Source organism: Oncorhynchus tshawytscha, linkage group LG21 (assembly GCF_018296145.1).
Source record: "Oncorhynchus tshawytscha isolate Ot180627B linkage group LG21, Otsh_v2.0, whole genome shotgun sequence".
NCBI classification, from domain to species: domain Eukaryota; kingdom Metazoa; phylum Chordata; class Actinopteri; order Salmoniformes; family Salmonidae; genus Oncorhynchus; species Oncorhynchus tshawytscha.
Window position 1 is genome coordinate 36,699,893 of NC_056449.1, and position 23,312 is coordinate 36,723,204.

Here is a 23,312-nt window from a genome sequence, read left to right on the forward strand (position 1 = left end):
CGATAGATGGTCAGAACAGAAGGTGTCCAGGTCGATAGATGGTCAGAACAGAAGGTGTCCAGGTCGATAGATGGTCAGAACAGAAGGTGTCCAGGTCGATAGATGGTCAGAACAGAAGGTGTCCAGGTCGATAGATGGTCAGAACAGAAGGTGTCCAGGTCTATAGATGGTCAGAACAGAAGGTGTCCAGGTGTACAGATGGTCAGAACAGAAGGTGTCCAGGTGTATAGATGGTCAGAACAGAAGGTGTCCAGGTGTATAGATGGTCAGAACAGAAGGTGTCCAGGTGTATAGATGGTCAGAACAGAAGGTGTCCAGGTCGATAGATGGTCAGAACAGAAGGTGTCCAGGTCGATAGATGGTCAGAACAGAAGGTGTCCAGGTCTATAGATGGTCAGAACAGAAGGTGTCCAGGTCGATAGATGGTCAGAACAGAAGGTGTCCAGGTCGATAGATGGTCAGAACAGAAGGTGTCCAGGTCGATAGATGGTCAGAACAGAAGGTGTCCAGGTCTATAGATGGTCAGAACAGAAGGTGTCCAGGTCGATAGATGGTCAGAACAGAAGGTGTCCAGGTGTATAGATGGTCAGAACAGAAGGTGTCCAGGTCTATAGATGGTCAGAACAGAAGGTGTCCAGGTCTATAGACGGTCAGAACAGAAGGTGTCCAGGTCGATAGATGGTCAGAACAGAAGGTGTCCAGGTCGATAACGGTCAGAACAGAAGGTGTCCAGGTCGATAGATGGTCAGAACAGAAGGTGTCCAGGTGTATAGATGGTCAGAACAGAAGGTGTCCAGGTCGATAGATGGTCAGAACAGAAGGTGTCCAGGTCGATAGATGGTCAGAACAGAAGGTGTCCAGGTGTATAGATGGTCAGAACAGAAGGTGTCCAGGTGTATAGATGGTCAGAACAGAAGGTGTCCAGGTCGATAGATGGTCAGAACAGAAGGTGTCCAGGTCGATAGATGGTCAGAACAGAAGGTGTCCAGGTCGATAGATGGTCAGAACAGAAGGTGTCCAGGTGTATAGATGGTCAGAACAGAAGGTGTCCAGGTCGATAGATGGTCAGAACAGAAGGTGTCCAGGTCGATAGATGGTCAGAACAGAAGGTGTCCAGGTCTTGGTGAAATATGTGTTATTTTCTCTCCTAAATAAGACATCATTCCTAAATCTGATAACACATTCTTCAGGCAATCTAAAAATGACCAAAACCTATCGATGAATACAATTACTATTACCAGTGGTACATAATGGTGCTTTGTGATTCTATATAGCACCATCTCTTCAGTATCTATGTGATTCTATATAGCACCATCTCTTCAGTATCTATGTGATTCTATACAGCACCATCTCTTCAGTATCTATGTGATTCTATATAGCACCATCTCTTCAGTATCTATGTGATTCTATATAGCACCATCTCATCCGTATCTATGTGATTCTATATAGCACCATATCTTCAGTATCTATGTGATTCTATATAGCACCATCTCTTCAGTATCTATGTGATTCTATATAGCACCATCTCATCCGTATCTATGTGATTCTATATAGCACCATATCTTCAGTATCTATGTGATTCTATATAGCACCATCTCATCAGTATCTATGTGATTCTATACAGCACCATCTCATCAGTATCTATGTGATTCTATAGAGCACCATCTCATCAGTATCTATGTGATTCTATATAGCACCATCTCATCCGTATCTATGTGATTCTATACAGCACCATTTCTTCAGTATCTATGTGATTGTATATAGCAGGACATCTTCAGGACATTGTAAGAAGAACTCACCAGCAGTTGGGTAAGTTAAGGGTGATACTTCCCCCTATGGCCTCTCCAAAGGTGATGTACCCTATGGTCCCCAAGCTGATATAGAGGAAGGTGACGATGCCCATTCCCAGATATAGAACCATATTGAAACTCTGAGGCTTCTGCATCTTGTTCTCCAGGGGCAGGACCTGAGACATGGAGAGGAACAACGTTAGTTAACACTTCACCTTAAGTTGCCATTATACCAATGAAACTACACAGCTCTAACTGTAGTAGTATGTTGTAATAACATGTAAATGTTATCATGTACACAGTAATATTTTTGTGGCATATGTTGAACATGAACAGTAATATGTTACCACTCCTATCCCCTCGAAAGCAAAGATGGCCGTTCCAAAGAAGAGAGGGTAGTCTTTGGCATGACCCACCTTCGGCAGGCTGATACGATTTGGTATGTTCTGGATATCACAGGGGAAAAAAGGTTACAAACAGTCAGGCAATCGAATAAAATATATAACAGTGAACATAAATTAGCAGTTCACATAATAGGGCTCTCGTCCAACACGAGCCACCAGAAAAGCTTCAATGCGCCTTGGCGTAGATTCTACAAGTGTCTAGGACTCTGTTGGAGGGATGTGACACCATTATTTCACGCAAAATTCCATCATTTGATGTTTTGTTGATGCGGTGGTAACCCTGGCAAAGCACACAGCCCCACGGCAGAGGGCCCCCTACTGCTGTAGTTTTTTTTTTTTTTTTTTTGGGGGGGGTGCCGTGATAGTATGTGAACACGTCATGAGCCATCAATGTATATTCATTTATTTTTATTATAGGAAATTAGTTATAAAACTGCAACATTGTGTCTTTCAGCCGGAAATGCACCAGTGTGGAAGCATCTGCTTTCAATATACTTTGTATCCCTCATTTACTCAAGTATTTCCTTTATTTTGGCAGTTACTCTCTATTTGCCCTCAGCATGCATTTTTCTCTCACCATTCTGAAGGTCTTTTGCATTAAAAGAATGGGAACTTATCATGAAGTAGCTCACAGGTCTGCACCTACATCCATACCTCCCACATGCGGTCAGAGACAACCCTAGCCTTTTAGGGGCCCGAACCAACATTTTGTTGGGGCAATTCTACTCATTTTGCCATTGACAGAGAGAAAAATGTGCAATTTTACAGCTAATTTCTTGCAATTCTACAAATTTTGCCGTAGGGTGGAGACAAATTTTTGCAGTTTTTTAATATATCTGATGATCAATGAGGGCCCCCGGTCGGTAGACCTTGATTACTATAAGTTTAGATAGATGGCTGCTAGACTAACTACAAAGTGTTAGGGCTAGCATTTGTTTATTAGGCTACTGTGCAGTCTGGCAAGTAAACATAGCCTACAATACATACTGTAGTAAACATGGGAAAGTGTAGAGTTCCTTGCATAAGAGAGCAGGCCATCTCCAGACTTTCTCCGTGACCTCGAGTACCTTCAATAATGGCTGTACTAGAAAATGCGGGAACGCGGGAGACCGGGGGTTCAATTCATCGACGGGGAGGACGGAGTAGGCGGTCCTTGTCAATAAGAATTTGTGATTGATTCCATATGTGTTATTTCATAGTTGTGATGTCTTCACTATTATTCTACAATGTAGGAAATAGTAAAAAATAAATAAAGATCCTGGAATGAATAGGTGTCAAAACCTTTGATTGGTACTTGCATAATTCATTTGATTAATATTATCGTATTTCTATTCCATAAAAAAAAAAACTCTGGGTTTCTGTTAGGATAGAACGGAAAATATGGCGCTGTACAACCTGACGGTCGGCAGTACAGTACTGTGCTATTTAGCTTAAAGAATCCCCTTGTGCGTGCAGGGCATGCGGGAGACCGGGATTCAATTCCCGGATGGGTAGGACAGAGTAGGCTGTCCTTGTAAATAAGAATTTGTTCTGAACTGACTTGCCTAGTTGAATAAAGATTACATTAAGAGCATAACATTTCTGCAACTAAATGTTTTGATTCTAGTCTAACCAATACCCAAACAGATATTAAGTGAAAATAAAATTCTAATAAGACCAGTCCCCATTCTTGTCTCAGAGCAGCGCAAAACGATGCTAAAAGTTGTAGGCTTTTGCTTCAAATTCAATATGCTCTTTAAATAAATAACACCTACACCACTTTTAATAGCACATTACTCAACATGAGTGAGACTCATGTCGCCTACGATAGGCCTACACTACATCGAAAAATATGACGACACTTCGCCAATAATTACATATAGAGGATTGAAGGATTCTAAATTAAAACCAAAAGCCTCCTCATGGGTTTCCCGGTGGCGGCCGGCACGGGTATCGAACCTGCATCTGTAGCAACACATTTTGCACTGTGGGAGCCCCCATCCACTCTGGAGTCCCATCCACAAAGTATCAACATACTGGGGTGTTGGTAAAGGTTTATTGTCCTGCTACCAGCCCATAATGGGCTATTATAATACTGTACATGGTGTCCAGGTCAGGATAACCAAAACATTTCTTTATTAAAGACTATCAGAAAGAATGTTGGTACTTATTTATTTTGATCCAAAGTCATGAATGAGTGAGTCACTCAGCCTTATGTAGGTGCCGCTATATGACGGTGTCATCAACTTGATAATATATAACAATATTATGGTGGTTATTTTGTTTGTTTTTTTAAAAACGAAAGAGCAATTGAAATCTGAATAAAGGCCAAAACATGCATTTCTGTTTTCAGAGGGAGAGAAGCTCTGGGCCAATTGTGTGCTGCCCATAAAGGCCAATATATAGCCCTGCTAATAGCCATAATGGCGCTGTACAACGTGACCAGGTGTGTTTAAAAGAGTATTTTCCAGTAAGCAACCATTTGTTTTACCTTCATTAGACTACTTTGTTCCAATATTTCTGTAATTCACTGACATTTATTCCAATAGTAATTCGTTATGGATTCATAACTAAATAAACATCAACATTTTGAAAGAATGTTTTTATTTTATTAACGAAAACAAAGATGTTGATGAAATTCTGTACTGCTGTTTTGAGTTAGAAATGTAACACTTCAGAGTACTTAAGCATCATGTTAGTCCCTCCCCAAGAAGAAAGTATGTACCGTGAAGCAGAAGACAGTCCTGCAGTACCTACCGTGAAGCAGAACTGTCCTGCAGTACCTACCGTGAAGCAGAAGACAGTCCTGCAGTACGTACCGTGAAGCAGAAGACAGTCCTGCAGTACGTACCGTGAAGCAGAAGACAGTCCTGCAGTACGTACCGTGAAGCAGAAGACAGTCCTGCAGTACGTACCGTGAAGCAGAAGACAGTCCTGCAGTACGTACCGTGAAGCAGAAGACAGTCCTGCAGTACGTACCGTGAAGCAGAAGACAGTCCTGCAGTACGTACCGTGAAGCAGAAGACAGTCCTGCAGTACGTACCGTGAAGCAGAAGAAGTAGATGAGGACCAGGCTAGTACACATGGCCAGGTTGGCTACCAGAGAGAGGGGGGCCAGGTACTTCAGGTTGCGGGTGAACACCAAGAGTATAACAGCTGGCAGGAAACACAACATGTAGAGACGGGAGTCAAAGCTGGGGACGGTGACAGCCGTCTGGTTGCTGTGGCAGTTCATGGTTGTCCCATTAGAAGCTTCCACCACCTTAAGGAAGAATGCCACAAAACAATGAACACGTTAGGGTATCCTTTTCAAACTCTCTCGCATTTTCTTCACATTACCCTTCCCAGCAAAGTTCAAGCAACTGTGATGACAGGACCGAACAGAGGGCCGGACAGAGGGCATAGTATAGCTGAGTAACAGCATGAGCAGAAGATACTGCTGGTATCTTGTCCACTCCAGTGATGATAACATCCAAACTGCTGGTACTGCTGGTATCTTGTCCACTCCAGTGATGATAACATCCACACTGCTGTTACTGCTGGTATCTTGTCCACTCCAGTGATGACAACATCCACACTGCTGTTACTGCTGGTATCTTGTCCACTCCAGTGATGACAACATCCACACTGCTGGTATCTTGTCCACTCCAGTGACGATAACATCCACACTGCTGGTATCTTGTCCACTCCAGTGACGATAACATCCACACTGCTGGTATCTTGTCCACTCCAGTGATGATAACATCTAAACTGCTGGTATCTTGTCCACTCCAGTGATGATAACATCCAAACTGCTGGTACTGCTGGTATCTTGTCCACTCCAGTGATGATAACATCCACACTGCTGTTACTGCTGGTATCTTGTCCACTCCAGTGATGATAACATCCACACTGCTGTTACTGCTGGTATCTTGTCCACTCCAGTGATGATAACATCCACACTGCTGTTACTGCTGGTATCTTGTCCACTCCAGTGATGATAACATCCACACTGCTGTTACTGCTCAGGAAGAAGTAAACACCACCACCTTGTGGTGAGAAACAGTACTAGCCAAATATGAACATGACACCATGTCCCCTACCTGTTTGATATTGTCACTGAGGAAGACGAAGTAGACACAGCAGAAACCCAGCTGGGTGATGATCAAAAACACGTTCACTATCCGCCTGAAGGAAAACAGGAACAAGGACCCAAATCAACATCTGTTCTACACATTAGAAGGACCCCCAAACACTGAGGAGTTGAGAACTCTTATTGAATAAAGGTCAAATCACAAGTCATAATATATAAGAATAAAGGGAGTTTGACTTGTTATTAAAGAATACATTTCATGATTCATCACCTTCCTGTAGACACGTTCTATATTTACCTCCCCCATATTGAGTGCCTTCTCAGCCACGAGACATTCTCCATACCATACTGCACAGCATCGCCATAGTCCAGAAAGGGCTTGTTCAACCTAGAACAGAGGGACCATCACTCAGGGTAAGAGTGCTGACCTGGGATCAGGTCTACCCTGTCCATGGAACATTAATCATTATGGTCTATAAGACTAAACTGAATAATGGGCCCAGAAATCAACGACCATCTAAAACACAAAACCAAAATGACCATACACAGTGTTGACCCCATGTTCACTAAACATGACAGTGTTCAGCTGGGGGCCTGGTACCTGGTCACTAGCGTGAGGAATCTGACAGTGGTACACGACATAGGTTAATCATGTGGTTAATAGAGAACAGGGTTGTGAACAATGGATGTAGGACATTCTACAGAAATGAGAAGTACGGTGCATTCACACACCGTACTCATTAAGGTTTGGTTTGTTTGTATTACAAAATACAATGGTTTTCACTTCTCCTATAAAGGAAACTAACCGCACCAGATCAACAACATACCTTGCAGTCTGAACACACCCATAAGGGTGTGAACACAGTGGACCTATGACTGGCTTGGTTCGCTTCATTAAAAATCCTGCTTTATCCAATACTAGGCTTGATGGCATAGCTGCATTTAGGTGACTTTGACTTACGCTAATCTATGAACTGAACACATTTCACCATTCCAGTTTCCAGGACAACGTGAGAGATTTCCTCATAGACGTCAAACTCAAAAAGAGGAAGTGCACAATGTGAAAGTACTGTACTTCTCTTCTTGATGCTTGACTCAAACTAGTTGCACAACAGTATCCACAACAATAGGATCCGTTTATGGAACAACTGAGGTGCACTGCAGGCAGAAGGTGTGAGAAAGGCTCCACTTACTTTACACTGAGGTGGTGAGAACAGATTACAAGCAGGTTCATACAGTGGACTGCTATTATCCCCATGGCAAACAGACTCAGAGGTCCTAACTGGAAAGGAAGAGAGAAGATAAGTGTCATTAGGTGTTGTCTCATTGGGATTCTGTCGTTAGGTGTTGTCTCATTGGGATTCTGTCGTTAGGTGTTGTCTCATTGGGATTCTGTCGTTAGGTGTTGTCTCATTGGGATTCTGTCGTTAGGTGTTGTCTCATTGGGATTCTGTCGTTAGGTGTTGTCTCATTGGGATTCTGTCGTTAGGTGTTGTCTCATTGGGATTCTGTCGTTAGGTGTTGTCTCATTGGGATTCTGTCGTTAGGTGTTGTCTCATTGGGATTCTGTCGTTAGGTGTTGTCTCATTGGGATTCTGTCGTTAGGTGTTGTCTCATTGGGATTCTGTCGTTAGGTGTTGTCTCATTGGGATTCTGTCATTGGGATTCTGTCGTTAGGTGTTGTCTCATTGGGATTCTGTCGTTAGGGTGTTGTCTCATTGGGATTCTGTCGTTAGGGTGTTGTCTCATTGGGATTCTGTCGTTAGGTGTTGTCTCATTGGGATTCTGTCGTTAGGTGTTGTCTCATTGGGATTCTGTCGTTAGGTGTTGTCTCATTGGGATTCTGTCATTCCCTCACACTGCACTTGCAGAATAAAAGTATTAGCAATGGACATCTACCAAGGAGCCCTAGAATAGATCAAAGTAAGATTGTTTGAATAATGATAAACGGTTTTGAACAAATAAAAGAGAACACAAATAAAGTCTGGTAGAACAGGCAGGGTGACCGTTCTAAGGCTGAGTCTGGTAGAATGGGTATTTGGTTATCAGGAATTATTATTACTTCATTGTTAACTGTTTGCTTACCACAAGGCCTGCGTTCCTGACAGCCAGAGGTAGACCTAGCAGCCCCGTACCAATGTCCCCCTTCGAACCCTAACCACAAGGCCTGCGTTCCTGACAGCCAGAGGTAGACCTAGCAGCCCCGTACCAATGTCCCCTTTCGAACCCTAACCCTTACCACAAGGCCTGCGTTCCTGACAGCCAGAGGTAGACCTAGCAGCCCCGTACCAATGTCCCCCTTCTAACCCTAAACCTTACCACAAGGCCTGCGTTCCTGACAGCCAGAGGTAGACCTAGCAACCCTGTACCAATGTTCCCCTTCAGGAGGTGGATCAGGGTCTGTAAAAACCTACAACATAACAAATAAAACATGATCAGTGTCAAATCACATCACGCAACACAATAATGGAATCAAACAATTATGAATGCAGGCTCTCTCACACACTCATAAAATCAGCTCTTTGTATGGGGCCTGAGGAAGGTCTCAGGATGGAAACTGCTAAGGACTTTTACTTTGGAAATAAAAAGTCACAGTTTCAATACAATCGAGTTGCGCTTTGTAACGACCAAGATCTGGAATTTAAAAAAATAAATCTTTGCATGTAACATAACCATTACTTACGAAGCCCCTGTTTGGCCTCCGATTCTCTCATACTGAGAATCAGGTCCTGGGGGGAGAGGTGGAGTAGGACAGAGAACATCCTCCTCAGAGGTGCTCGCTGATATCCTGGAGAGAACTGGACCTGGGCCTGCAATACGGGGACACACAGTCCGTCTACATTAAGTTGCTATGTAGCTACAATGTTGTTACATGGGTAGAAGAGAAACTTCAAATAAATACTTAATTCAACTCCCTCAGTCAGAAGAACGTCTTAATTCTGTCGCTGAGATGACATGACTTCATACTGTCGATAGCAGGGTTCTACTACACAGAATCCCCACAGAAGGACCAGAGTTCTAAGCCATAAAAATCAGTCCGCGAGACTAGGCCCTGGCTTGTTGACGCAAACAACGCAGCGGGTTATTGCTGTAAGCTAATGATCTCATGATGGGCCACTAACAAGACACTTTAGGCTACTTCTCATCTAAAAGAATCATCACTGAATGGGAAGTATTGAAACAGAGATATCCTGTGTGGGAAAATGTGTGTTCCTACTCAATCACAGGGTACATGAGTTCCCTGGACATGTTCACTAGGCAAACGCTGTAGGTAGAAACGTCATGAATAGACAGGATCTCATTCCTTCGTCTACGTGTCAGAGAATCATGTTTGTCCTATTGGGATTCTTTGTCCAGATTGCCATCTGCACATTCCACAAGGTTGTGCCCTGTTGAACACAGCCCAGGGCTCATAATTCTAAAGCTTCTCAGAGTAGGAGTACATCAGGTCGCCTCCTGTCCATATAAACGTATTCCTTAGGATAAATAAATACATTTAAAAAATGACTAGATCAGCACTCCTACTCATATAGAGACACTGATACCAGACGAGCAGTCCTACTTTTTATGAATACAGGCCCTGTTCTGGGTTTCAAAATAAATACCGTCTTGACGATTGTCAGTGTTGGAGGTCATGGTTGGTCCGCTGGCGCTGGGTGGATCCTCCTGCTGCCTTCGTCTCGGATGCCTCCTTCAGAGCCACTGTGGTAAAGGACAATGTAACAGAAATGATTTCCATGTTATACTAGCTTACCAGATCTCAAAGAATCAGCAGTGTTCTTATCTGGAGAAACATAGAACTGCTGGAGTTGAGGCTTGTTCTATGCTATTACCGCACAGTCAGAAATGCTGACAGCAACTTGTTAAGCGTTATTACTGCACAGTAGTGTCGTCACGATATTAAGATTTTCTATTAAACTAAAATATAAAAGTGTTGGTCCCATTGTTTCATGAGCTGAAATGAAAATATCCCAGAAATGTTCCATATGCACAAAAACCTTCTCGCTCAAATTGTGTGCACACCTTTGTTTACATCCCTAGTGAGCATTTCTCCTTTGCCAAGATAATCCATCCCACCTGAGAGGTGTGGCATATCTAGAAGCTGATTAACCAGAATGATCGTTACATAGGTGCATCTTGTGCTGGGGACAATAAAAGGCCACTCTAAAATAAGCAGTTTTGTCCCACAGCGCCACAGATGTCTCAAGTTGAGAGAGCATGCAATTGGCATGCTGACAGCTCGGAATGTCCAATAGAGCTCTTGGCAGATAATTTCTCTACCATAAGCCGGCTCCAACGTCATTTTAGAGAATTTGGCAGTACGTCCAACCGCACCCGACCGCACTGAGCTGCTGAAACTTGGGGTTCGCACAACCAAAGAATTTCTGCACAAACTGTCAGAAACCGTCTCAGGGTAGCTCATCTGCGTGCTCGTCACCCTCACCAGGGTCTTGACCTGACTGCAGTTCCAGTGTCGTAACCGACGTCAGTGGGCAACTGCTCACCTGTGATGGCCACTGGCACGCTGGAGAAGTGTGGTCTTCACAAATGAATCCCAGGTTTCAACTGTACCGGGCAGATAGCAGACGTCGTGTGGGAGAGCGGTTTGCTGATGTCAACGTTGTTAACAGAGAATCCCATTGGTGGGGTTACGGTACGGGTCAGGCATAAGCTACGAACAATGAACACAAATGCATTTTATCGATGGTCATTTGAATGCACAGAGATACCGTGATGAGATTCTGAGGTCCATTTTCATGCCATTCATCTGCCGCCATCACCTCATGTTTCAGCATGATAATGCACAGCCCCATGTGGCAAGATGCTGTACACAATTCCTGGAAGCTGAAAATGTCTTCGTTTCTTTATGGCCTGCATACTCACGAGACATGGTCACCCATTGTGCATTTTCGAGATGCTCTGGATCGATGTGTACAACAGCGTGATCCAGTTCCCCCCCCCAATATCCAGAAACTTGGCACAGCCATTGAAGAGGAGTGGGACAACATTTCAGAGGCCACAATCAACAGCCTGATCAACTCTGTGAAGGAGATGTGTCACACTGCATGGGGCAAAATGGTGGTCACACCAGATACTGACTGGCTTTCTGATCCACGCCCAAACTTTTTTTTTTTTTTTAAGTATCTGTGACCAGATGCATATCTGTATTCCCAGTGATGTGAAATCTGTACATTAGGGCCTAATGAATTTATTTAAATTGACTGATTTCTTTATATGAACTGTAACTCAAAAAAATCTTTGAAATTGTTGCATGTTGGGTTTTATATTTTTGTTCAGTGTACTAACGATACCAGGCCAAGTATCACGATACCAGTCAAGGATTCACACTTTTACTCAATGCAACATATTGAATTTAACTTCACTGGTCAGTGGATAATAGAATCCTACATTGAATGGCTGATTGGCTCAGTCTACTCAGACTGGTCTGTGCAATTGGTTATAACAGGCGATGAGACACGCGTGTCTCAACGTTGCCGAAATGAGACACGCGTGTATCAACGTTGCCGAAATGAGACACGCGTGTATCAACGTTGCCGAAATGAGACACGCGTGTATCAACGTTGCCGAAATGAGACACGCGTGTATCAACGTTGCCCAAATGAGACACGCGTGTATCAACGTTGCCCAAATGAGACACGCGTGTATCAACGTTGCCCAAATGATACACGCGTGTATCAACGTTGCCCAAATGATACACGCGTGTATCAACGTTGCCGAAATGATACACGCGTGTATCAACGTTGCCGAAATGATACACGCGTGTATCAACGTTGCCGAAATGATACACGCGTGTATCAACGTTGCCGAAATGATACACGCGTCAACGTTGCCGAAATGATACACGCGTCAACGTTGCCGAAATGAGACACGCGTCAACGTTGCCGAAATGAGACACGCGTCAACGTTGCCGAAATGAGACACGCGTCAACGTTGCCGAAATGAGACACGCGTCAACGTTGCCGAAAAATGAGACACGCGTCAACGTTGCCGAAATGAGACACGCGTCAACGTTGCCGAAATGATACACGCGTCAACGTTGCCGAAATGATACACGCGTCAACGTTGCCGAAATGATACACGCGTCAACGTTGCCGAAATGATACACGCGTTGCAACGCGCGTTGCCGAAATGATACACGCGTCAACGTTGCCGAAATGATACACGCGTCAACGTTGCCGAAATGATACACGCAGCGTCAACGTTGCCGAAATGATACACGCGTCAACGAAATGCAACGTTGCCGAAATGATACACGCGTCAACGTTGCCGAAATGATACACGCGTCAACGTTGCCGAAATGATACACGCGTCAACGTTGCCGAAATGATGAGACACGCGTCAACGTTGCCGAAATGAGACACGCGTCAACGTTGCCGAAATGAGACACGCGTCAACGTTGCCGAAATGATACACGCGTCAACGTTGCCGAAATGAGACACGCGTCAACGTTGCCGAAATGAGACACGCGTCAACGTTGCCGAAATGAGACACGCGTCAACGTTGCCGAAATGAGACACGCGTCACGCGTCAACGTTGCCGAAATGAGACACGCGTCAACGTTGCCGAAATGAGACACGCGTCAACGTTGCCGAAATGAGACACGCGTCAACGTTGCCGAAATGAGACACGCGTCAACGTTGCCGAAATGATACACGCGTCAACGTTGCCGAAATGAGACACGTGTCAACGTTGCCGAAATGAGACACGTGTCAACGTTGCTGAAATGATACACGTATCAACGTTGCTGAAATGATACACGTGTCAACGTTGCTCACTCTGAAAGCCGCTCCAATGTAACAAAACAGTTTAAACAGAAGACTCATCAGGGTCTGCATCCCAGCTACCACGTTAAACACTGATGCACTTCACTCTTGTATAATGAAAATATATATTTTTTTAAATGCAATAAATTACTATTATTATTCTGCCTAATGCGAGTGATTTTTGATATTTCAATATTTTAAAAACACATGAAATATTTTTAAGTGTGCAGATTAGTACAAAAATAATTAAGAACTTCTTACCCTGGTCTTTGGGAGTTGAATGTGGATTAATCAAAATGAGTGGTGTGTCTCTCCAGTCAGATGATGATATTGATGTTATGATGAATATGCTATAAGAGATCACAAAAAGATATCTTCTTTTTACCCTGGAAACATGTCTTTTAATAGTCCAGATACTAGGCTTCATCATCATCATCATCTCATTTCCTTATTTGGGTATGAAACTTTACCTAATATCCAAAAGTAGATCTGTTCACAGTCTAAGATGACCACCACCAACCACTGTCTCGGTTTACCTACAACTGTTTTCAAAAACCTTGTGTGTGTGTGTGTGCGTGTGTGTGCATGTGTGTGTGCGTGTGTGTGTGTGCATGTGTGTGTGTGAGAACCACCTTTACAGAAACCATCTCTCATAGGCCATATCTGGTTTCCTTTTTTTTCCTTTTCTCTCCAACCCCTGAGAAAAGTATGCGATTGTAAACCAGATATGGCCAATGAGAGATGGTTTCTGGGGGTTTATGTTGTGTAGACTGGAGAGACACACAGACACTTTATTTTCAGCACAAGGGTCGTTCCAAAACAGATGGTTTTGCGTCCCTTTGATATTTTAAGTAGAGGCAAGCAGTTCCCTTTGCTGTGAAGCTGCCTGAGTGAGAGCTGGTAGGGAATGTGGCTGCCTGCTGGCTGAGTACAGCTGCCACACGTGATATAAGCACAAAAGTGAATTGGTTATTATTGGACCGGCACATACAGCCAGCAGGTTCTTTAGATCGGTGAGGCTGAAAAAGTTAGTAGTATCATACGAAACGGGACTACGGTATTCTAAAATGTTTGGTATCATGATATTACCATTGTAGTGGTATACCATGCAACACTACTGCAAAGTCAGATGCTGACAGCAACTAGTTCAATGATATTACTGAACAGTCAGAGATGCTGACAGCAACTAGATCAATGATATTACTGAACAGTCAGAGATGCTGACAGCAACTAGATCAATGATATTACTGAACAGTCAGAGATGCTGACAGCAACTAGATCAATGATATTACTGAACAGTCAGAGATGCTGACAGCAACTAGATCAATGATATTACTGAACAGTCAGAGATGCTGACAGCAACTAGATCAATGATATTACTGAACAGTCAGAGATGCTGACAGCAACTAGATCAATGATATTACTGAACAGTCAGAGATGCTGACAGCAACTAGTTCAATGATATTACTGAACAGTCAGATGCTGACTGCCTCTGCTGAACAACCTTGAAATGACCATCCCTGTTCTGAAAAAGGCAACGAGGCTGGCTACATTCTGTTCTCCTGTTCTGAAAAAGGCAACGAGGCTGGCTACATTCTGTTCTCCTGTTCTGAAAAAGGCAACGAGGCTGGCTACATTCTGTTCTCCTGTTCTGAAAAAGGCAACGAGGCTGGCTACATTCTGTTCCCCTGTTCTGAAAAAGGCAACGAGGCTGGCTACATTCTGTTCCCCTAAAAGTGTGACTTCTGATATTTTGTTGTCTCTCTTGGTTTTCACTTCCAATTTCTTTGTCAACATATGTTGGCCTATGTACATACGTACCAATCCATCAGTTCCCTCCCTCAGGGGAGTGATGGACAGTAAGTTATTAGCAGCACAACGTGCTACCATGTGTGATGAAGAACAACTTAGACAAGTAGTAAGTAGTCAAGTGAGTTTTTAAAAATGGCTATTAAACCTCATCAATATTTATTATTTTTAGACAATCAAGCACAGTTATTTTTCTTTTTGTTCCTTGTCAGAGGAGGAACATAGAAAATGATCTTGCATTGAAGATGCATAGCTAGGGGATGATACCCTTCTTAGCTAGGAGACTATATTCATAGATCCAAACTTTTGACCTCTAACCTGTCGGCGTCATGAAGCAATACAATTTGCTGAATGTTGTCAGTATTTATTTACTTTGTTCCAGGTTATGATGAAATGCAAATAAGAAAATCACTTCTGACATGGAAAATGCACAGTTCTACAGATGATGCAATACAAACACAGAACTGGACCTTATAGACTCAGTTATACAGACAGTTTAGGGGTTCAGCTCTGGGCTAGGCTCAACATATACACAAAAGTATGTGGACACCCCTTCAAATTAGTGGATTCGGCAATTTCAGCAACATCCTTTGCTGACAGGTGCATAAAATCGAGCACACCGCCATGCAATCTCCATAGACAAACATTGGCAGTAGAATGGCCTTACTGAAGAGCTCAGTAACGTTCAACGAGGCACTGTCATATGATGCCACCTTCCCAACGTCTAGGAGCAACAATGGCTCAGCCGCGAAGTGGTAGGCCACACAAGTTCACAGAACAGGACCGCCGAGTGCTGAAGTGTGTAGCTTGTATAAATCGTCTGTCCTCGGTTGCAACACTCACTCCCAAGTTCCAAACTGCCTCTGGAAGTAATGTTAGCACAAGAACTGTTGGTCGGGAGCTTCATGAAATACGTTTCCATGGCCGAACAGCAGCACACAAGCCTAAGATCACCATGCGCAATGCCAAGTGTCGGCTGGACTGGTATAAAGCTCGCCGCCATTGGACTCTGGAGCAGTAGTAATGTGTTCTCTTGCGTGAGGAATCACACTTCACCATCTGGCAGACGACAGACGAATCTGGGTTTGGTGGATGCCAGGAGAACGCTACCTGTACCAATGCATAGTAGTGCCAACTGTAAAGTTTGGTGTTAGATAAATAATGGTCTGGTGCTTTTTTTCATGGTTTGGGCCCCTTATTTCAAGTGAAGAGAACGCTATAGTATAGAATGACATTCTGGACAATTATGTGCTTCCAACTTTGTGGCAATAGTTTGAGGAAGGCCCTTTCCTGTTTCAGCATGACAATGCCACCGTGCACAAAGCGAGGCCCACACAGAAAAGGTTTGTCGAGATCAGTGTGGAAGAACTTGACTGGCCTGCACAGAGCCCTGACTTCAACCCCATCGAACACCTTTGGGATAAAATGTAATGCCAAATAACACCCAACGTCAGCGCCTTACCTCACTAATGTGCTAGTGGTAGAATGGAAGTCCCCACAGCAATGTTCCAACATCTAGTGGAAATCCTTCCCAGAAGAGTAGAGGTTGTTATAGTAACAAGGGGGGGGGGGCAACTCCAAATTAATGCCCATCATTTTGGAATGAGATGTTCAACGAGCAGGTGTATTTTGGACAGATTTAGATGAGAGTGATACCTCTTGCTTTGCCTCTTCTCTGATAATATGCATGTCTACAAGTAAGACATTTTTCATTAAGAGCTTAAAAGGAAACATGCAACAATGACAAGCCTATTGTCTGACAGTTCAAAAGGCTATATCCTGTTATCAGTCAGCAAACCAAAAGGCCATATCCTGTTATCAGTCAGCAAACCAAAAGGCTATATCCTGTTATCAGTCAGCAAACCAAAAGGCTATATCCTGTTATCAGTCAGCAAACCAAAAGGCTATATCCTGTTATCAGTCAGCAAACCAAAAGGCTATATCCTGTTATCAGTCAGCAAACCAAAAGGCTATATCCTGTTATCAGTCAGCAAACCAAAAGGCTATATCCTGTTATCAGTCAGCAAACCAAAAGGCTATATCCTGTTATCAGTCAGCAAACCAAAAGGCTATATCCTGTTATCAGTCAGCAAACCAAAAGGCTACATCCTGTTATTGAACATGCAACTCCTGTAATAAAGCCGCTAATAAAACTTAATTTTCATACATTTACCAAAATGTAATTTGCGGAAAACACCCTTCTTAACCTAATGCGAGCAGTTGTGATAGAGATGAAAATCTCTGATAGAATTTTAGAAAGAGGGGGAATATAATAGCAACAGCTAGCAGGGGTTGCTAATATGACTAGGATTGAGCCTTTGGCTTCTGGACAACGAAAGAACAGTATAAACCAGATCAGTAAAAAATAAAAGTAACAAATAATTAAAGAGCTTCAGTAAAATAACAACAGCGAGGCTATATACAGGGGGGTACCGGTACAGAGTCAATGTGGAGGCTATATACAGGGGGGTACCGGTACAGAGTCAATGTGGAGGCTATATACAGGGGGTACCGGTACAGAGTCAATGTGGAGGCTATATACAGGGGTTACCAGTACAGAGTCAATGTGGAGGGTATATACAGGAGGTGCCGGAACAGAGTCAATGTGGAGGCTATATACAGGAGGTATCGGTACAGCGTCAATGTGGAGGGTATATACAGGAGGTACCGGAACAGAGTCAATGTGGAGGCTATATACAGGGGGTACCGGTACAGAGTCAATGTGGAGGCTATATACAGGGGTTACCAGTACAGAGTCAATGTGGAGGCTATATACAGGGGTTACCAGTGGAGAGTCAATGTGGAGACTATATACAGGGGGTACCAGTGGAGAGTCAATGTGGAGGCTACATACAGGGGGTACCGGTACAGAGTCAATGTGGAGGCTATATACAGGGGGTACCGGTACAGAGTCAATGTGGAGGCTATATACAGGGGGTACCGGTACAGAGTCAATGTGGAGGCTATATACAGGGGGTACCGGTACAGAGTCAATGTGGAGACTATATACAGGGGGTACCGGTACAGAGTCAATGTGGAGGCTATATACAGGGGGTACCGGTACAGAGTCAATGTGGAGGCTATATACAGGGGGTACCGGTACAGAGTCAATGTGGAGACTATATACAGGGGGTATCGGTACAAAGTCAATGAGCGGGGGCACCGGTTAGTGGAGGTAGTATGTACAGTTGATGTCGGAAGTTAACATACACCTTAGCCAAATACATTTAAACTCAGTTTCATAATTCCTGACATTTAATCCTAGTAAAAAATCCCTGTCTTAGGTCAGTTAGGATCACCACTATATTTTAAGAATGTGAAATGTCAGAATAATAGTAGAGAGAATGATTTATTTCAGCTTTGATTTATTTCATCACATTCCCAGTGGGTCAGAAGTTTACATACACTCAATTAGTATTTGGTAGCATTGCCTTTACAATGTTTAACTTGGGTCAAACGTATCGGGTAGCCTTCCACAAGCTACCCACAATAAGTTGGGTGAATTTTGGCCCATTCCTCCTGACAGAGCTGGTGTAACCGAGTCAGGTTTGTAGGCCTCCTTGATTGCGCACGCTTTTTCAGTTCTGCCCACACATTTTCCATAGGATTGAGGTCAGGGCTTCGTGATGGCCACTCCAATACCTTGACTTTGTTGTCCTTAAGCCATTTTGCCACAACTTTGGAAGTATGCTTGGGGTCATTGTCCATTTGGAAGACCCATTTGCGACCAAGCGTTAATTAACTTCCTGACTGATGCCTTGAGATATTGCTTCAATATATCCACATAATTTTCCATCCTCATTATGCCATCTATATTGTGAAGTGCACCAGTCACTCCTGCAGCACCTCACCCACACAACATGATGCTGCCACCCCTGTGCTTCACGGTTGGGATGCTTTTTCCTCCAAACATAACAATGGTCATTATAGCCAAACAGTTATTTTTTTGTTTCATCAGACCAGAGGACATTTCTCAAAAAAGTACGATCTTTGTCCCCATGTGCAGTTGCAAACCGTAGTCTGGCTTTTTTAATGGCGGTTTTGGAGCAGTGGCTTCTTCCTTGCTGAGAGGCCTTTCAGGTTATGTCGATATCGGACTCGTTTTACTGTGGATATAGATACTTTTGTACCCGTTTCCTCCAGCATCTTCACAAGGTCCTTTGCTGTTTTGGGATTGATTTGCACTATTCACACTCTAGGAGACAACGTGTCTCCTTCCTGAGTGGTATGACGGCTGCATGGTCCCATGGTGTTTATACTTGCGTACTATTGTTTGTACAGATGAACGTGGTACCTTCAGGCGTTTGGAAATTACTCCCAAGGATGAACCAGACTTGTGGTGGTCTACGATTTTCCCATGATGTCAAGCAAAGAGGCAATGAATTGGAAGGTAGGCCTTGAAATACATCCAGAGGTACACCTCAAATTGACTCAAATTATGTCAATTGGCCTATCAGAAGCTTCTAAAGCCATGACATAATTTTCGAGAATTTTCCAAGCTGTTTAAGGCACAGTCAAATTAGTGTATGTAAACTTCTGAGCCAATGGAATTGTGATACAGTGAAATAATCTGTCTGTAAATAATTGTTGGAACAATTACTTGTGTCATGCACAAAGTAGATGTTCTAACTGACTTGCCAAAACTATAGTTTGTTTTAACAAGAAATGTGTGGAGTGGTTGAAAAACGAGTTAGACTCCAACCTAAGCGCATTTAAACTTCTGACTTCAACTGTAGGTAGAAGTCAAGTGACTATGCAAAGATAATAAACAGAGAGTAGCAGTTGCATAAAGAGGGGGGGGAATGCAAATAGTCTGGGTAGATATTTGATTAGCTGTAATAGGAGTCTTATGGCTTGGGGGGGTAGAAGCTGTTAAGAAGTCTTTTTGACCTAGACTTGGCACTCCGGTACTGTTGCTGTGCGGTAGCAGAGAGAACAGTCTATGACTACAAGTTTAACCAACTTGGATCTATTTGCTAGTTAACAAGGCTGAACAGTTGAAGTATGGCCACCTTTCTGTCTATCTCCGACTGTTTGAACAGCATACTAGACTGTCCACTTTGTTCAGATGTTGAAATCAAGTGGCCTACCACATTTCTCACAATGAGAATGAGTTGCCATATCCTTACATAAAACTGTGTTTTATGCTTTTTGCACATTTATAAAAATAGACTAGACAGCTAGTATAACAGTCTTTGGCTAAAATGCTGCTAGCGGTACGTGTTACCTCAATGCTGTGCTCGACAAACTGAGGATTCATTTCCCAAAATCAATGTTCATGGATACTCCCGTTGTAGTAGTGTTTACTCTGCACGTAATTTGAGGAGTTGAGACATAAAAAGGCTATCAGTAGAAAGGTCAACTTCTCCATTACCGTAAAATTATTTCTCAAGGGTGGGACTAAAAATGTAATTAAATTAAAAAGAACTCAGGTAAAATGTATACGGGTTCAGAACCTTTTTGAAACATCACAGTTGACAAATATAAATCAAAACTGGATGGTCTTCAGAGATAAGATGGGAGGGGTTGAGGGAGGCTGAATGAATGGGCCTAAAAAACAAACAAACTATTGGAAAATAGACTGTGTCCTTAAAATGTATATAGTATGTATAAGCTGGAAGTAAAAGCCTAAAAGTTGTTGTCCATTAGTTTACTCCAATTAGGGGAGGTTAGGGGAAAATAATATATATATTATTGTTTAATCTGGGGGATTGGAAATGATGCAGACAATTACATTGATAGAAGCCACAATCTGCAATATTAAAGCTGATCTACCCCCTAAAAAGTTTTTTTTTTTAAAGGCTCAATGCAACACAGTCATGAAGAAGCCATGAAAATGCCTCTTCCCCCACAGGAGGCTGAAAAGATTCAGCATGGGCCTATAGATCATTATTAATAAGTTATAAATTAGTTAACCACTCGGACTATCTGTGTTGACCATTTTTGCAATACCTCTTTTGAAATCATCAACATACGCTACTGTTTATTATCTATCCTGTTGCCTAGTCACTTTATAGGTAGGGATATGTACATATCTACCTCAATGACCTAGTACCCCTGCACATGGACTCGGTACTGGCACCCTGTGTATAGGGCCAAGTTATTACGGACTCGGTACTGGTACCCTGTGTATACGGCCAAGTTACTATGGACTCGGTACTGGCACCCTGTGTATAGGGCCAAGTTATTATGGACTCGGTACTGGTACCCTGTGTATACGGCCAAGTTATTATAGACTCGGTACTGGTACCCTGTGTATATGGCCAAGTTACTATGGACTCGGTACTGGCACCCTGTGTATACGGCCAAGTTATTATGGACTCGGTACTGGTACCCTGTGTATACGGCCAAGTTATTATAGACTCGGTACTGGTACCCTGTGTATACGGCCAAGTTATTATGGACTCGGTACTGGTACCCTGTGTATACGGCCAAGTTATTATGGACTCGGTACTGGTACCCTGTGTATACGGCCAAGTTATTATGGACTCGGTACTGGTACCCTGTGTATACGGCCAAGTTATTATGGACTCGGTACTGGTACCCTGTGTATACGGCCAAGTTATTATGGACTCGGTACTGGTACCCTTTGTATACGGCCAAGTTATTATGGACTCGGTACTGGTACCCTGTGTATACAGCCAAGTTACCTTTACTCATTGTGGATTTATTCTTATTATTTGTTTTCTCTGTTTACCTTTAACTCTGCACTGAAGGAAAAGGACCAGTATGTAAGCGTTTCACTGTTAGTCTACACACCTGTTGCTGACGAGGCATGTGGCCAATAAAATGTTATTTGATTTTGTGAGTGGCAGGGGGAGGGGCTTGATGAGTGCGTGTGTAAACAGAGAGAAAGAGGCCAAAAGCTCTCAAAATAAGCATAATGCTTTTCTATGGGCTTGTCATCTACCCTCCCGCCTTCGGTACAATGACTCCCATTGTTAGGGTGCAGACGTGAACATCATTATATCCAGATCTCTGGTGTAAATGAGAAGGTTGCACACAACACAGGAGTGAAGGAGACGAGACCAAAAACACAACAGGAGAACAAGCCGACATAAACACTCATTAAAAAAAAACATCAAAAGAACTTGATTCTTGCGATACAGGCATTTGGAATATTGTGCAAAACAACATTAAATTTGATATATCGCCCAGCCCTAGCTGAGATCTGGTGACAGGAACACACCTCTATTTTAGCACTTACCAGTACATTGTTTGAAAACTGCATGGACATGCCATTAGCCCTTGCTTTACATCTGAATATAAACATGCCTGGATTAGCCTAAAATGTTTAAGTAACTGGTCCAGTATATCGTCAGACGTCATTGCTCATTTATCTGGACATAATGACATTCATTGATCAATTAATTAACAGAAGTACCTACGAAAGGGCTTTGGCACAGTAGCTGTCAGTTAGCTAATTACCCACAACTACCCACTTAATTTACTAGCTGACAACAACAAAAAAGCTATAGGTATAACGTTAGCTAGGTATGGCACTTTAGACCCACTTACCCCCAAAAAATTACATTCTGCAATTACTGCGTCCAAATTAGCACAGTCGACTGCAGTAATTACACTTTTACTGCAGTTTCAAAACATTTAATTTTTTTTGCAAGGTCTCAAAGCCATCATTAGAAACCGTTCGGTTTGGAGCTGTATTTGTTAGCCAAGCAAGTCTATATCAACATCATTGTTTGATCACATATTACAGCTACATCACCTCCAGCTGGTTAACGTCAGTGGACAAAACATTAATCAGTTTGTTTTGCATGCTCCAATCGTGTCTAAGTAACGTTAATTAGCACGTTATATACGATAACTCACCTGTAAAGCGGTGATTCCTGCCTCGGTAGTGTTACATCAAAGGAGTTCGCTAGAGGGGCATCTCTTGGCAGAGCAGTATTTTTTTCCTACTATGCACGTCGATATTGTACTTGCTGTGAGAGGAAAAGGCGATCTCTGTAAAAAAAATACAAATGAACTGCTAATGCTAGCTTTTTTGAAGACCACTACCGGTACAAAGGTCGTTTGGTCACATCGTTTGGAAGAGGGTGCATGTCAGCTGACCAAATGTTGGATACTTGATTTTGTAGCTTGCTAGCTGTCTTGTTACGCAAACTATCTATTTCCATCAAAACTAGCTAAGTCAATTATCGTTAGTCTGAAATGATGCCCATTGTTTGGTGTGAAACATCACCACAAACATTTAATTGGCCAAGTTGATACAAGCGTAAAGCGCTGCGTGTTTCGCCCATGGAAAAGACTGGGCTAGTCTTACATTTTTTTTGCTTATCTGAAAAATGTAAATCCGCGCCAGAATCTATCGATATTGTGACACCATGTGTCACTTTTTCGCGAACTCGGCCATTGTTTCATATTTGGTTTAATTGTAGCTGATTCCTAAAAATAAAATAAAAAGAATTCTAAAACGTTCCAGAATGATAAAACAACTTCCGCATTCCGGTGT

At 42.9% G+C, this 23,312-nt stretch overlaps 1 protein-coding gene across 2 annotated transcripts in view; it reads right to left on the reverse strand.

The window, feature by feature from the left end:
- The window catches only part of LOC112221268 (proton-coupled amino acid transporter 1), a 34,941-nt gene extending 11,815 nt beyond the window's left edge, over nucleotides 1-23,126 (reverse strand). The window contains exons 1-11 of one of the 2 annotated variants that reach the window (XM_042303433.1): nucleotides 22,670-23,125; nucleotides 13,292-13,380; nucleotides 9,851-9,947; nucleotides 8,929-9,055; nucleotides 8,565-8,655; nucleotides 7,439-7,527; nucleotides 6,544-6,633; nucleotides 6,256-6,340; nucleotides 5,217-5,435; nucleotides 2,138-2,236; nucleotides 1,800-1,966 (exon numbers count right to left, since the gene is read on the reverse strand). In XM_042303433.1, coding sequence (XP_042159367.1) covers nucleotides 1,800-1,966; nucleotides 2,138-2,236; nucleotides 5,217-5,435; nucleotides 6,256-6,340; nucleotides 6,544-6,633; nucleotides 7,439-7,527; nucleotides 8,565-8,655; nucleotides 8,929-9,055; nucleotides 9,851-9,881 — 998 coding nt within the window. In that variant the 5' untranslated portion in view covers nucleotides 9,882-9,947; nucleotides 13,292-13,380; nucleotides 22,670-23,125. Of the gene's footprint in view, nucleotides 1-1,799; nucleotides 1,967-2,137; nucleotides 2,237-5,216; nucleotides 5,436-6,255; nucleotides 6,341-6,543; nucleotides 6,634-7,438; nucleotides 7,528-8,564; nucleotides 8,656-8,928; nucleotides 9,056-9,850; nucleotides 9,948-13,291; nucleotides 13,381-22,669 lie in introns of both variants that reach the window. The other variant, XM_042303434.1, reaches the window with a different exon arrangement.
- Between the last annotated feature and the right edge of the window lie 186 nt (nucleotides 23,127-23,312).